The sequence below is a fragment of the Pimephales promelas genome, chromosome 23 (genome assembly GCF_988280905.1).
Source record: "Pimephales promelas chromosome 23, fPimPro1.hap1.1, whole genome shotgun sequence".
In the NCBI taxonomy this organism is placed as follows: domain Eukaryota; kingdom Metazoa; phylum Chordata; class Actinopteri; order Cypriniformes; family Leuciscidae; genus Pimephales; species Pimephales promelas.
The window spans coordinates 7,010,212-7,025,992 of NC_142791.1; the positions used below are offsets into that span (position 1 = coordinate 7,010,212).

The 15,781-nt window shown below is 37.1% G+C and overlaps 2 protein-coding genes across 4 annotated transcripts in view; both read right to left on the reverse strand.

Annotated features, from left to right (window-relative positions):
* Positions 1-1,623: 1,623 nt before the first annotated feature.
* Positions 1,624-9,078, reverse strand: trim47 (tripartite motif containing 47). The gene is made up of 8 exons (XM_039667520.2): positions 8,786-9,078; positions 8,270-8,487; positions 8,010-8,055; positions 6,420-6,515; positions 6,062-6,286; positions 4,238-4,260; positions 4,015-4,130; positions 1,624-3,544 (listed from the first exon to the last, which is right to left on the reverse strand). The coding sequence occupies exons 1-8, from the start codon at positions 8,969-8,971 to the stop codon at positions 3,015-3,017; spliced, it is 1,440 nt and encodes a 479-aa protein (XP_039523454.1). The 5' UTR covers positions 8,972-9,078; the 3' UTR covers positions 1,624-3,014.
* Positions 9,079-11,631: 2,553 nt separating this feature from the next.
* frem2a (FRAS1 related extracellular matrix 2a) overlaps positions 11,632-15,781 on the reverse strand; it is a 56,555-nt gene continuing 52,405 nt past the window's right edge. For all 3 annotated transcript variants that reach the window (XM_039667524.2, XM_039667522.2, XM_039667521.2), the window contains exons 20-25: positions 15,617-15,744; positions 14,136-14,270; positions 13,699-13,825; positions 13,224-13,411; positions 12,718-12,864; positions 11,632-12,570 (exon numbers count right to left, since the gene is read on the reverse strand). In XM_039667524.2, coding sequence (XP_039523458.2) covers positions 12,073-12,570; positions 12,718-12,864; positions 13,224-13,411; positions 13,699-13,825; positions 14,136-14,270; positions 15,617-15,744 — 1,223 coding nt within the window. In that variant the 3' untranslated portion in view covers positions 11,632-12,072. The remainder of the gene's footprint in view (positions 12,571-12,717; positions 12,865-13,223; positions 13,412-13,698; positions 13,826-14,135; positions 14,271-15,616; positions 15,745-15,781) is intronic.

Below are 15,781 nucleotides of genomic sequence, written 5' to 3' on the forward strand. Positions count from 1 at the left end.
GCAATAGCATTAATGCCATAAAAATTGTGGGTTCACGGACGGAGGAATTTTGGGAAGGCGCTTGGTGCTACGGACCCCAGGGGGCCTCCTGAGTGCAGTAAAATAGTTTTATCACGACAGGAACTTTAATTAAAATGTCTATCAAATATACTACCCGAAACCCATTCAAAAGATTGCAGGTGGGATGGTGTCCAACATAAAAATGGTAGGCTATGAAGCTCATACAGGTTTGGAACAAGAACAACATGAGGGTGAGTAAGTGATGACAAATATAATTTGTGGTTGAACTATACCTTCAAAGGCATACTTCACCCAAAAATTTAAATTAGCCCATGATTCACCCTGGCCTCTAGCCATCCTTGGTGTATATGACATTCTTCTCTCAGAAGAAAACAATCAGAGTTATTTTAAACAATGTCCTGGCCCTTCCAAGCTTTATATTGGCTGTAAATGGTTGTTTCTGTTTTGAAGGTCCATAAAAGTGCATCTATCCATCATAAAAGTGCAAAATATATATTAATATAAAATATTTAAAATATTCATATTTAAGTTGGGCTTTAGATTTAAGTCAAATCCATATGTTCTTTTGGCTGGAAGTTATTTTACTATATAAAGTTTTAAATATGGATATTTTTCTTACATCTCCATATTCCTCATTACTCCACATAAAGTGAACATCTGAGATGTTTCATCAGCCATATGTTCAAGCACTTCAGAACTGTATATTCTGCACATGAAAAAGATATATATATATGTATATTTTATAAAAGAAATTTCAATCAGCATCACTGAAAATGTGACTTCAGTAGCTTTCAAACCTAGACAGACACATTAAAAAAAATCCTGATTTAAAACGTGCAATTCTACGTTCGATTTTTAACTTTAATTAATAAGTTCAATCTTTCTATTTTACATACAAACTATGAAATACTGGCAAAAATATATACAAAATGTAAAAACACTTTAGAAAATGTTGCTTGCTTCTGTGTTTGGAGTGAAGTGCTGCCATGCTTCTCTTCAATGTAGAGTTTTTTATATATATATATATATATAATTACTACGTGCAGAGCTTTACTGGCATTTGATTGGATGACAAACGTCCAATCTCATGGACTGCAGGCTTTAAACTAGGTGAAATGATCCAGAAGTTAAAAAAAGAGGGCTGACATGTGATGTCCATTGTAATCGACATTGGGTCTGAATGGGTTAAAAAAATGTTGATGTACACAGATAAATCATAAATACTGCAATATAAAAAAAATAATACTTTGAATAGTCAATTTCATGGTGACATTCATGTTGACAACTGCAGGGATCTTAGAATCTATTACATTATCGTCTTGTGGTGTGAACACTAATTTTTACATTGGTATGGATGGACACTGCATGATAAATGGATTGGACAGATCATTAAATAAATGTGGTTTTAAAAAATAGTTTACAGCAAAGAAACAATCGTATGTACATTTCACTGGACAATATTCGAGTTTGGAATAAAACCTATCCTACTCATTTGAAAATAATATTTTGTCTCTTTAAAGACATTAATCAAAATGATTCACTTTTTAAAAATATTATATAAGGATATAAAACGGAACTTGCTGGTTCTATGAAATGCTAAAATTAAACAATTGTTGTAATATTTTATTTTTTAGAAGACTGTAGTGTAGAGGAAAACATTTAACATTGCAGTGGTTTTAAATCTCATAAAAAGTAAAATGTACTCATGGTGCCATCCAGCAGTTATGCCCAAATGTGTTGTAACAGTTCTCTTACATCAGCAATTAAAAGAAAGCCCAATTACACATTTATATGTACACCAAACATATAGAGTCAAAGTTTTCAAGTTAAACTCATTTCTTATGAGGAAATAGAATGATTACCAATGTAGTAAATGTTAACTTAGATCCTAACTTTTATCATGGAGTGTTGTGAGAGCATGTTCAAGTTAACAGCATATGTACAAAACATCCTAAAATCCAGAAGTGAGCTGTTCCAGTGTTTTCCTGATCCTTAGTCAGCTCAAAAGACATTTTGAACACATGACTGCTGCGGTTCTAGTATATAAACTAGCTCAGTAAATATCAACATGAACAACAAACCATCTGAGCTCAATGAAAAGGTGCAGAAATGTCCCTTTGTGCTTGTTTCGGTACTAAAGCAAACACACTCAGCCTCTCTACACCATCAGCCCACAGCAAAGATTCAACTACTGCTAAACAAATATAATAGATTCAAAATAATATAATGGATTTGAAAGGTACATGACATAACATGAACAGCACAAAGCCTCAGGATAAACTCATTTACATAATTAAATGGACGTTCCTTGCAGCAAATGTCGGAAACTCACAAACTGAAAGTTGCATAGCACCTATTGCAGTCTGAGCTATTACAATACGAGTCTTTATGCAACATGGTTATTTGTCAAACAAATACATTCCTTAAAAAGAAAACTGCAACAAAAAGAATATGTAAACATTGAAAATAAATGTAAAATAGAGAGAGAAAAAACTGTCACTATATGCCATAACACAGAATACATGGTGATTAAAAAAAAAAAAATTCATAATTTCCCCCCAAAAATGAAATGATACCAAGCATTCACATATTTGGCCTGATTTAGTCCTTATTTTCACCTCTACACTGATGTACAAAAGACAACACTGAGGTCTAAAACAAGACGACACAGAGCAGCTAAAGTCGACATTTGCGTAAAATCCGGCAATGCCACTCTACCTGAATTTCAGTGGGGCTACATCATAATTCACGAGCAAGAAAAACTCATCTCACTCCTTCAGATTATGTTGCATCAAAGCTCTACGCAACTAATTCATTCAGATCAACTGAATCCAAAGACACAGCAGAGCTTAAAAACAAACTTCCTCCCTACTTCCAGGAAGGAAAATGCCCTGAAACGTTTACTTTGATGCAACAACAGGCGCATTTATCGTTTTTTTTTTTTTATTAGTATTATTATTTCTTGCGAACTGCATGTACGCATCGCTTCGTTTTCAGTAGAAATGACATATTTGTAGTCGGCTACCCGGGTCGTTTTTCCCCGGGCTGAAGAAGGGTGAGACAGGTTCGTCAAAGTATGTGACAAAGTTATAGATGCGTTTCATAGTGACGGCGTCGAAGAAAGTAACGTGGCCCCGGTCGTAATCCAAGAAGACGCCGACACGAGGGGAGTTCCAGTAGTCCGCCACGGGCACGCGCGAGTCTTCCTCGTTGGCGTACAGTCGGTCTTGGAGACACAGGCTCCAGTAGCCAGCGGAGGGCGAGAGGTTTACAAAACCTTTGCGATTGCTGTACTCAGTGGTGACGCCCAGATACCAGACCCCCTTGTCCCGCACGTCCACCTCCCAGTAGTGCTGGCCGCTGGAATACTGGGCGGTTGCTAGCACCCCGAAAAAACGAGTGAAGCGTTGCGGCATGTCGGGCTCCTGGGAGCGTACGCGACCCTCCTCCACCTTGGTGTCAAAGTCGCTGATGGTCAACGAGGGGTGAGCGGTGTCTAAATCTAGAGTCAAATTCTGGGGCACTGGAAAACAGGGAACATCTGGTTAGCCGTTTCATCATGTCAACTTAACACTCGCAACAAATCATATGACTTGGCACCACATCTCTCACATGGCAAAATTTTGTGGGCAAACAAAAGGTTCATTGTCTATTGATAGTGTTGCAATGCATGAAGCACCGTTCACAAGGAAGCCATTTTCAAACCAAGCAGCTTTCTTTCTGCAGACATACATAGCTTTTCTGTTGAAAATTTTTCTGTTGAGCATTTTTAAGATTTCCACTCTGGAGGGTGGTTTCACTTTTTTGCGTTTTTAAGCCCCCAAAACGCCATCGCCGTGTAAACGAAAGGCACATCCGATAAAATATTTTTATGTTTTCACCCGCGAGCGTTCTCGTGTAAACAGGGCCTCAGATTCACCAATGGAATAAATTCAGTTAGATTGAAACAAAAAATTTGCCAATGGTAAATGTGGCCGCAACAATAGCACTCACTTGTGTGTAATACGTGCATCATCTTCTTCCACATGATGAGCTGAAAGGGTCCTGTGAACTCTGAGAAATCTGGAGGGGAGTTAGAGGCCTGGACGCCAAGGTTGACGTGGCACGGGCTGTGAAGGGAAAAAAAGAACACATTGTGAGAGATAAAACACTAATACATTGATTTTTAGCACGGCAGATTTAGCTAACAGGTTTAGGAATTAACAGATTTACATACCTCAAGTATGAATTACTGATAGTCTGGAGGGGGGAAAAAGTTAAATGTTAATAATGTCACATAGTGAGAACTGGAAGATATAGTGTCAATTAAAAAAAAAAACTCGCAATTTGCACAATATAAAAACACAGCGAGATATACTGTCATAACTGTTTTACTCACAAGTAGTCATATTTAAAGGGATACTTCACCTCTGGAAAGATTAATGTGCATTTAAAATGGGTCATTTTTATATATTAGAAATGTGTAATTATTTTTGAATTTGGAGATTTCTAGCCTGAGAAAAGCCAGAAAATGTATTTTTGGCTTATGTGGATGAACGACAACAACTCCCAGAATGCACTTGCTTCGCTGCCCTAGGAGGCCACGCCTACCGGTAACAGAGCGCATTAGTTAAACAACAAGTCTAGTGAGTCTCCGTGATGAGTCTGCATGAAAATGTGTTTCGAGATCGCCCAAAATGACCGGGATTTGGCTTTTGCGCTCTACAGTCGCCATTCATTATGTTTGCTATGGCGAGCAGGACGAGTGAGGGCCGCGGGAGAACGGCGCGAGGCCGGAGGCGTGATTACCGATGAGCGACACTACACTCAGACTACATTCATGCTATGTTTACACGGAAACGATTTTGAAGAGAAAACGCAAAAGTGGCGTTGTGTCATCACTTTTTATTCTGCGTTTAGACGAGCGTTTTGTGTGGGAAATCCGCGTGCAAATGGAGACGCAAAAGTGTGTGAAATTCAATGTAGTATGCACTTCAGGCGGCTAGGAGTGCATACTACAACAACACCAAGTCCATGCGCCTGCGTACAACCTTCACTGTCAAGCAAACTTTTGCGTTTTTACCGTTTACACGAGAGCGCGGCGGTGGAGCGTTTTTAAGATTTCCACTCTGGCGGGTGGTTTCACTTTTTTGCGTTTTTAAGCCCCCAAAACACTGTCGCCGTGTAAACGAAAGGCACATTTTTACGTTTTCACCCGCGAGCGTTCTCATGGAAACAGGGCCTCAGATTCACCAATGGAATAAATTCAGTTAGATTGAAACAAAAGGTGTGCATGTAAACAATGAAAATTGCAAAATAACGATTTTTTTTCCAGACAAAAAAAATACATAAATCTCTCGTCTCGGGGGATATGAGGGTGGAAAGCATGGTAATTCGAAAATACTACAGGTTTTCTACTAATACAAAGCTTAATGCTAAATCCTAAAGGTCGGTTTACAGCAAGGACGATACTTGTAAAAATAACTATAGCTAGCTATAAAGTTATAACAAGGACAATTTTACGAGAATAGAGACCTCCACAGCTAAAATGATAACGACAGAAGAACAATATTGCAGGAATCACTTCCAGAATTGTTTTTTGTCTTCTGCTGAACACAAAGGAAGACATTTTGATAAATGTCGGTAACCAGACAGTTGATGGACCCAATGACTTCCATAGTATTTTTTTTCCCACTATGAAACTCAATGAGGTCCATTTACAAGGGTTTGCTTGCTGACATTCTTCAAAATATCTTCTTTTGTGTTCAGCAGAAGAAATTCATAAAGGAATAGTTCACAACCTGTAAGGGAGCATACAACACAACTGTTGGATGATATTTTTTTCGGATGCTAATATAGTTATTATATAGCTAATATAATTTTCATTCTTGCTGCGAACAGGCCTTTTCAATAAATAAAGTTGCAATTGTAAAAGATAAGAATTAACATTTGTCTTATTGTGTTTTTACTCGGAGGCGTAAATGGGCGTCACATAAACAAACGTGCGTGTGTGATTAGGGACATTTTAGTTTCTAATATATCAGCTGCTGAATTTCTTCACCTCAAAGTTAGCGCTGTCACTCAGGTGATTTTGAATTTCAGTGATGGCTTTGTCCACTTTAGCAGCCTCGCTCTCCACACGCTTCAGGTTGGCATCGATCAGCCCGATAGTGGCCACCGCTTCGGCCTCCAACCTTTCCAACAGATCGTCCTTCTCATCCAACAAAAACTGAACCAGGGCGCCGACATCTTCCTGAATCTTCTCCTTCAAGGCTTGTTTTTTAAGCTGTTGAGAAATAATTGAGATTCGACATCAGGACCTCAACATGGATCATAAATCCTCAACAGGTTATAAAACCAACAATTTCGAGTCATCTGTATGCCCAAAGTCAGCGTGGGAACAAATCAGGCTTTCATACCTTGACATCAGATCTGGCCTGCTCGTCTGTGCTCTTTACTCTAGTACACATGGATTTCTGCCAGTTCAGCTTGATGAGTCTTAGCTTGAGCTCACTCTGCATATTAAATAAGAGAGAAAACTTTAGACGGGTAGTGTTACAGCACAAATTATTATGCAAGTACAATCAGTAATGGGAGAAATATTTCTGTGAGGGATTTTGTGGACATATGGACCTTACTGTATCAGCAAAGATACGAAAGTTCCAATAACGAAACTGGACACGAGACTTGAGGGAGTTTAGCATTGCAGACATCAAATGTTTAAACATGTTTAACCTTCGGCTGTGAGCGAAGAGTGTCACAAAGAATCCAAAGGGAAAGATAATTCACAGAAAATACATCACACTTTCCTTGTGGAAGTTTCCAGAAAAGTGTAAGAAATTAACTTCTTGCCCACCAGCCACAGTTACTGATGAAAGCACAATTTTATCAGCCATTTTGATTTTCCAAATATATTCAAATTCTAATATGTAATCCAACTAATAATATATAAATAATAACATATAGGTTAACAACATACATTAACCATAATATGTGGAATTATACAACGATAGTTAGTTTAAAAATAAAATACATACATTAACAATATAATATTTTATTAATACACTACCCAGTCAAAAGAAAAAAAGTCGTAGGCAAAAGTCAATGGATCATTATTTCGGTAATTATTGTTTCTAGCATGTTTGGCAACAGTTCTTCTAACCTGAATTGATGAAGTGTGTAGCTTTTCATTTCTTAAACATCCATGTAGGAAGATACATCATGGTCATATTCCATAATGGCAATGTCAGGATTCATCAGGGCTCAATTTGTGAAAATCATTTTCACACATGAATTGGCACCTATGAAGTCTTTGTGATGTCCTGGAGTAGACCAGAAATTTGATGTGATGTTATTTCTATCATGAGGTGCATCAATGTTTGGTCAAGATCTTGTATTGGCAATGTCAAGCACTCTGTAAAGTCTATTCCAACACATCCCAAAGACTTTCAATTCATTTAAGGTCTTGACTAAGAGGTAAAAATTATTCTTCCGAACATCCTTTCATAATTTGAGCCTGAAGAATCTTGGCTTTGTGATTAAATCTCCTCACAGGCTCACAAACATCTGTGTATCAGCCACAGTGGCTAGATGAGAAAAATGACCTGCTGCTGTGCAAAAAGCAGGTGACGGGTGTTCATTTCACACCCTGTTCCGAACACTGGTTCTAACAATTGTCTCACATTAAGACTGTAAACGTTGCCTAAGTGCTTCTTCAAGCCATTTAAAGGCTGTCTGTGTTTGTTAAATAAAAACACTTAAAGTGCTAAACCCCACGTGTACATCCAGCATTAGTTAGACAGATAGTTAGTCTTTGTTCTATCTCCAAGGTTGGCCAAGAAACAACATCAACGGTTTCTAGTGCCAAGTCAGACATTTAGACTAAGATTAACAGGAAGTAGGACAAGAAGAGAGGAAAAATAGACACCACAAAAGAGTGATAGAGACAGAAAGGCTAATAATTACCAAAAACCAACAAACTCTGAGGAAAAAAGGAATCTAGTACAAACCTTCATGTCTTCAACAACCTCGGGTACAGGAGCAACATCATGGTGTCTATATATATATAAAAAAATATGTATTGTTTACTTCCGAAGACCATTTTATTGCAAACTTTGACAACAAAGAGCATTGGTCCTCAGACAGTGGTCAATGCATTATAACCGATTGAGCTGACATCATGTCTGTCCATCAATTCAATGTCTAGGTAACGGTAGGTTGAGACAAGCCTAATGTGGGACAAACATATGGGGTCCACTGAGAGCCTCACCTGTGCGCTCTGGATTCCCGACACACCACGCAGATGGGCTTTCTGTCCGTGTGGCAGTACAGTTTCAGTTCCTCGTGGTGTCGCTCACATTTCCCGTCCATTTTCACGGGTTTTGCGGGTGCAGAGGGCCTACACGTCTTCAGGTAATCGAAGTCGCTCAGTTTATCCACTAAGTTCTTTACCAGGTAGTTCTTGGTGAAACTCATTTTTGCGAACACCTGCAAAAAAGGACACAGTGTCATGTAACGTTACGAGGCAGAAAAGTATTGGTGCTGCACTGAGAAAACGCTCGTGCGGGGCGATTTGTATCTTGTGATTCAATCAACGTGGTCAGAGTAATCACACCGACCTAACATTAACAACATAGCAAAGTACGGTTATTATTTAGACTGTCGGTTTGAGCCATGATTATGACGTCAATGTATGTAAACCCGTTATGTGAATTTAAGCAGCTGTAACTTAGCTAACGTTAAGCAACCCAGGATGTAGCAACGTTTATCAAAACAAACCACGCACCATCCTGCACTCGGGACACTGGTAACCAACATCATCGCCTCCATTTTCCTCCCAGTGCATCAAAATGCACATGCGGCAGAAATTGTGGCCGCATTTTAAAATGACAGGGTCGTCGAAGTAATCGAGGCAGATAGAACAGACTAATTCCTTCTGAAGCTCTCCCCTCGAATCTCCGGCAGTGGCCATGTTTTCCCAAGCAACAGTCTTACTGTTTTACACAGGGCCTGGAAGAGAGAGAGAGCCCATTCTCTACTCACTTCCTGGTCCACTCACGTGGGGGTCCAGTCAGCAAGTGGCAATTCTGATTGGTTATGTTATCAAGGCTTCTTGCGCGAATCGGTTCTTTCGAAGAGCTTATCAAAGAACCGGTTCAGCATACACTGCGCCATTAATATTTAGAAATACATTAAAAATTCTAATAACCCTTTACTTATTGAAAAGAAAATGTAAAATGTTTTGATTTCCTTATAAGACTTTGGAATAAGAAATATGAATAGGTCTGAAGTGTTCACCTTTCCATGCAAATTGACTGTTTATATACCATTCATCTGTATAAATATTTTATTTTGTTTTTCAATAAAAAAAAATAAAAAAATTACACCACTAAAAAGTCATACGAGCACAATTAATATGATTTTATCCAACAAAGTGGCTTGTTGTGCTTGTGCTGCCATCATAGATATCCATAATAAAGCCTAAATGTCTCGTCCGCCCTGCTGGTCACCTGGCGGCCATCTTGTCACAGGCAGGTCGCTCACTCTAACATTGAGTTTAAATGATGCGTACTTTTTAAATAACCATAACCTGCTCAACTTTCTACCGATTTTCAAACGAGTTGGTTTGTTTCAAACGTCAGAGATGTAGTTATTATGACACTGCATACTTACTAACAATAAGTGTGTAAATAAATAATAATACAGAATCATAGCCATGTTAATAATGTTTGTAAGAAACCAAACAGTTTGTAAAACAAGATTTAAACTAGATAAGAGTTTGTGTTCTTGTTGATCACTCGTCTTACATCAGTTACCACACAGCCCCAGAAAGCTTGCCTGTGAAAAGATGGCCACCGGTGATGACGATAGAGACTCAGCCATAAGACATGGATATCTATGGCTGCCATGAGCCAGTTTACACTTACATCCAGATATTTCATTTTGTTTAAGCAATTTCTGCACCAAAACAATTAAATTCCTATATAACTATGAATTAAAGAGTTATGCAAAAATGAAAACTCTCACATCACTGACACTTACCCACCACCTTATTGTTCCAAACCTGTATGAATGTATGTGTTGCACATAAAATAAGATATTTTAAAGAATGTTGGTAATCAAACAGTTTCATGGTCCACATTGACTTCCACAGTAAGAAAAAAATTCAATGAAAGTTAATGGCTACCTTCAACTGTCTGGTTACCAACATTCTTTAAAATATCTAGTTTTGTTCAGCAGAATACAGATTTGGAACATGAGGGTGAGTAAATGATGACAGAATTATCATTTTTTGGGTGAACTATCCCTTTAAGAACAACTGAACAGAACATTGTCGTCACAGTAATAAGACTTTCAAGTTTTAAGACTTGTTTATTTTGTGCTTCAAGGCCCAGTACATAAAAATGCTTTTAGCATTGGAAATACTTAGCTGTGAACCATGTACAAAAACACAATATCTCACCATAAATACCATTTCAAACAAAGAATATTTCATTGTGCCCAAAACGCCATGCTCATGTCTGTTAATCAGCCTCACAATCCTCTGTGAAAATGGGAACAATCCACCGATTTTATTGCATAGCACATTTCTTTTTAAATATTATCAGCCTGATGAGGAATATATTTGTCTGGAGGTGAAATGAATTTGACAACATGATGCTGGTTTTTCATAGATCAGTTCTAGACTAATAAACGTGAATATGTTTTTAAATGCATACACAAACGCTAGCCTTGAAGTGTCACAAATGTGATGGTTGATACAAAAGTGGACCTGGTCTGGAAAAAAACAACTGCAAGAGATTTGACTGCAAAACACAGTGAAACACAAATGTGGAAATCTGAGGGATTTCCGCTGTCACAGTTTTCCCCCTTATTTTAAAACACAGCAATAATTAATCCATGCGGCTCTCATGAATACTAACGCTTAAAATGATATAACAAACAAATATTAATAAAAACAGCAGCAACAAGATGAAATTTGACAACATCTGATAGACAATGTAAACTTTCGGACAACAACTATTTGACAGTTTGATATGAAATGCATATTCAGCATTTCTCTATTGAGAGCATGGCACTTGCTGTTAAAAACCAGCATATATGTTAAACACACTGAGAAAAGAAGTCATATTCTCCAAAGACATCACATATCCCAAAATACAGTAGCCAATGCTGTAATACAAGTAAATATTTCATACTTGAGATAAAGGTGAAATACACAATACCAGTGTCAGTGTTGTGATCAGTTCATTTGAGTGCACCATTTCATTAACAATGATTCTCAGACCACGTATTTTTTGTAAATGCCTCTTTATTATCAACAAAGTGGTAGAAATAGTAAAGTGAGGGGTTCTCAAAGGGAGTTTCTTTAAAATGTAGAATGTTTTGATGAACTTTCACACACTTTGAATAATCACCGTGGTATTGAAATACACATAATATTGTATTAGTAACGAATCAAAGGTTGGATAGTAATAAATTACCTCAGGGTAATAGAGATTCTTTGTTTCTTACATTCTTTCATTCTTTCTTTCTTTCTTTCTTTCTTTCTTTCTTTCTTTCTTTCTTTCTTTCTTTCTTTCTTTCTTTCTTTCTTTCTTTCTTTCTTTCTTTCTTTCTTTCTCATTAATGATTAAAAAAATTAATTCACCCAAAACACCTAAAAATGATTAAATTAAATGTATCAAAGGATACATTCGTTTATTTGTTACAGTTATTTATTTTATTTTTAAAAATTTAATTTCAATTAATAAAATGTAATTAATATTATTATTTTTTAAATTAATTTATTTGAATCGATTTAAATGTCTTTTTTTTTTAACCACGTCACCTGGCACACCTCGACAATTAATTGCTGGACGAGCAAAATTCTGATAGAAAGGATATAATGTCACTTGGCCATGGCATGAGGAGTGGATGGCGATTTCTTTGGGCTGGTGATGAACTGGGTCGTGAGATCTCGGTAAGATAAAACCTGTGAGAGGCACTTGTTTAAAACAAAGAAAACAAAACAAACGGATCCGATGAATGACTAAGGAGAACAGCACAGTCTCCGAGTAGTCCATTAGTCCTTCAGACCTCCGAGCTGTCTCCATTATCAAGGCTACATCGAACTATAACAGGCTGCAGGCTGGACGAGACACTTGGGGCCTTTTTTGCAGGTGTCCGCCTTGAGCGAACCATCAGTGCCAACACTACACCCACAAGGATGGTGAGAAGCAGTCCCACGAGGACTCCCGCCACCGTTACCGCGTCCTCTTTGGCATCTCGTCCACTGAGCTCCCGTGGAGACAGTCCATCCGCGAGCAGCTCCTCCCCGGGCGCAGAGCGCCGTTGCCTGCGGTCCAGAGCGACGCGCATGATATTCGTTCCTCGGTTGTTGTCAGGTCCGATATCCTCTGGGACGTCTCTGTTGGCCCGTCTGGAGCGTCCTCTGGCCTCCGCTCGGACGAGGTCACCTGATGTTATTGAGTGGTACTCCGCACTTCGCTTGCCAATCCCACGCTTGGCGTTGTCTTTTGAACGCACAGTATAGATGGTGTGAATGAACCACTCTCTCCCGACCGCCACCTACAGAACAGAAGGACAAGAGGATTTCATCAAGTCATGCTGATTGACCTATTAAATGACAGGAATCCAGCATGTGATGTCACAGATGTGCAGTACTCCAGTGGATGTAATCACACCATAAGTAATGAAGGTTTAAAAGGATTAGACCTGGAAAAGGGGAGTAGAATCCAGTCTGAATCCGTCAGATCCTGGCTGCTTCACCAGAGAGAGGGCAGAGGGGTCGTCTACAGCCAGCTGGGCTTTGAAACTCATGTCTCCAAAACTCTTGGCCTGAGTCTCGGGCTGGGCTTTGTCCTAGAAGCAAGGTGAAGTCATGGGACTTTTATTAGACAAAAATTTCTCAACAGAACACTTTAAAAAGTATATAAATGAATGTATTTCAATTATATTATGCAATAAAAATGTATTAAAATAAGATTTAATTTGATGTATTTTATTTGATTTATTTTATAGTTATTTTAGTATTATTTATAAACTATTATAGAATTTTTTTCATTTTTTAACATTATTATTTAGCTTTATTTATATTTATTACATTTTTTGTGTTAGTAATTTTAAACTTAAAAAGCTGTAAAATTTGATTTCAATTTATGAAAATTCTTTTCATTCTTTTTAGTTTTAGATGACAATAACAATACTGCTAACATACTCACAATGATTTTGAATCGGTAGAGCAGGGAGGGAGAGTCTGCAAGGCATCCAAACTCAGATTTGGCGGGGTTGTATTTAGGAACATATCCGTCAGCGCCGGTGCACAGATACACCTTTTCGATGTTACAGTAGAAAGAGTCCCCTAGGTTCTGCACAGGGTCCACCATCACTCGTCCATAGATTGTGTCGCCTCGAGGAGTCAGTATAACCCAGAACATTAACTTAAACAACCTAGATTTTTACACGTTCTGATGAAAACATAATTAATATTTGTCCATCCAAAACCCGCTGTCATGCTTTACAATGCTTGCTATGTGGTGGTTCATGTGGTTCTCAGTGCATTGCTAGGTGGTTCCTATTATATGGTGCTCTGGGTAGTTGCTAACATTCAATCAAGCAATTACATACCTTCATTTGCTTAAAGAAATAGCCTCTTGAATTGATTAAGTTATACAGTATGTGTTCCAGTAGACATACCCGCAGAGAAAGCCGCATCACTCTCCTGACCGAAACCCATAGATCCATCGGACAGCCACAACGCCTTCTTAGACAACAGGAACATCTGTGTGTTTAGGCTAAACTCCACAGCGACAGGGTCACTCACCTAAACAAGTACAGACAGGAATGCTTCTTTAGTAGTGCTTCAGGTTTAACTTATACAATATATTACAATACATTTTTTTGATATACAAGCAACTAATTATATATATATATATATACACACACACATACTCTATATATACACACACACATACATACAGTAGAATGGATTCTTCCCTCATTAATACACTGTTCTTCTATTACAAATTATATTATAAACATAAGTCTAGTGAGCATTTAAAATAAAACAAAAAAACATGAATTTGAGAATTTATTTTACTTCCTCTTTAAAGCAAAATTATTTTTTAGTTTACCTGTTGGAAGCGGATGTCAAGATCAAAAGTGACGGGCTCTCTAGGGTTGCAGACCGGAGGAACGGTGTACTCCACATTCAGTGCTGTTGTACATGGGATCAACTTCACTGTGTAAGTGCCCGAATAATCACGAACCTGCGGGTCACCGGCACACAGGGATCATACATGTTTAACATTGCGTTCGTTTTTTTACATTCGTTTTCAACAAAACTTCAGGACACATTGGGACACAAAACTTCAGGACACATTACATTGGACATCAAGTGGTGACTCAAATACAACCAAAATTGTTTATCATACAAAATAAACAAAACTTTACCTAATCTTGTAAAGCCTGACATAATAATAATCAGAAAAATCTAATTATTTTTCAAATTAAATCATAATTTCTAACTATTATTTCATGTATTTCAGGCTTGACAAGATTTGGTAAAGTTTTGTTTACTTGCATTTAATGGTTTATTGAAGAAGAAAAAAAATATATATAAATGCATTTGTGTTTTTTGTTAAATACCATATTTGATAAATCAGGCTTTTATGGTTTATATAGTATGATATTGCATAATTTGGAGCTAAAAAAAAAATTGAGCTCCAAAATTAAGATAAATTGAAACACCTGATTTGTATTCAAAATATACAATTTGGAGAAGTTGCTGATATTTAAATGCCAAAAAGGTCAAATGAAATCCTGATAGCTATTAGCTTGTAATACTTGTAATATAAATCAATGATGTTGTCTTTATAACAGTATAGAAGACTACTTGAATAAAATTAATATAGAATCAGTTGTCATTCTATATCTCCCAATAATACGTAATATGTAAGACAATATTTAAATGCTTAGTTTTATCATCAATGTCCTGTGGTGTTTATTGTGGGGGGTTATATATATATATAATTTTTGGGGCTGTCAAACGATTAATTGTGATTAATCGCATCCAAAATAAAAGTTTGTGTTTACATAATATATGTGGGTCCACTGTGGATAATTATTTTATATAAATAAACACACAAACATGCTTGTATATATTTAAGAAATATTTTCATGTATATACTGCATATAGATTTATATATAACTTATATTATATATATATAAATATAAATATTTTATATATTAATTTTTTTTTGCTTAAATATACATGCATGTGTGTGTATTTATATATATATATATATATATATATATATATATATATTCAAAATAATTATACACAGTGCACCCACATACAGTATATTATGTAAACACAAACTTTTATTTTGGATGTGATTAATCGTGATTAATCATTTCACAGCCCTAAAAATGTTATATAATGCATTCTATGCAATTCAATGCAATACAATGATGATTGATAGATGTTAAATGTGCCTCAAAAGCCTGATGCATCATATCTGATACTCAGATTTTAATATAACTCTTCATTAATAAATAAATAAAAAATGTATAGGGTTACAGTCAAAAACTGGGGAAAGAGCGATCAACTCACAGCAAAGTCTGATATGAACATCCACTGCTGGATGGGCTGGCTGTAGGTCGGCTCAGTCCTAACCAGAGTGAGGTTAAAGGTCAAGCCTGGGTGGTCTGCACTCAACACTATGGACTTCACAGAGGATGCTGGGTAATCAGGTGAGAGATAGCAAGTTCATTTAAT

Coding starts and splice junctions, on each gene's coding strand:
- trim47 (XM_039667520.2), bottom strand. CDS start 8,971: ATGGCCACTGCCGGAGATTCGAGGGGAGAGCTTCAGAAGGAATTAGTC. Junction 4,131..4,237: donor ATCAGTAATTCATACTTGAG/GTATGTAAATCT, acceptor TTCCCTTCACAG/CCCGTGCCACGTCAACCTTG. Junction 3,545..4,014: donor GATGCACGTATTACACACAA/GTGAGTGCTATT, acceptor CCTGTTTTCCAG/TGCCCCAGAATTTGACTCTA.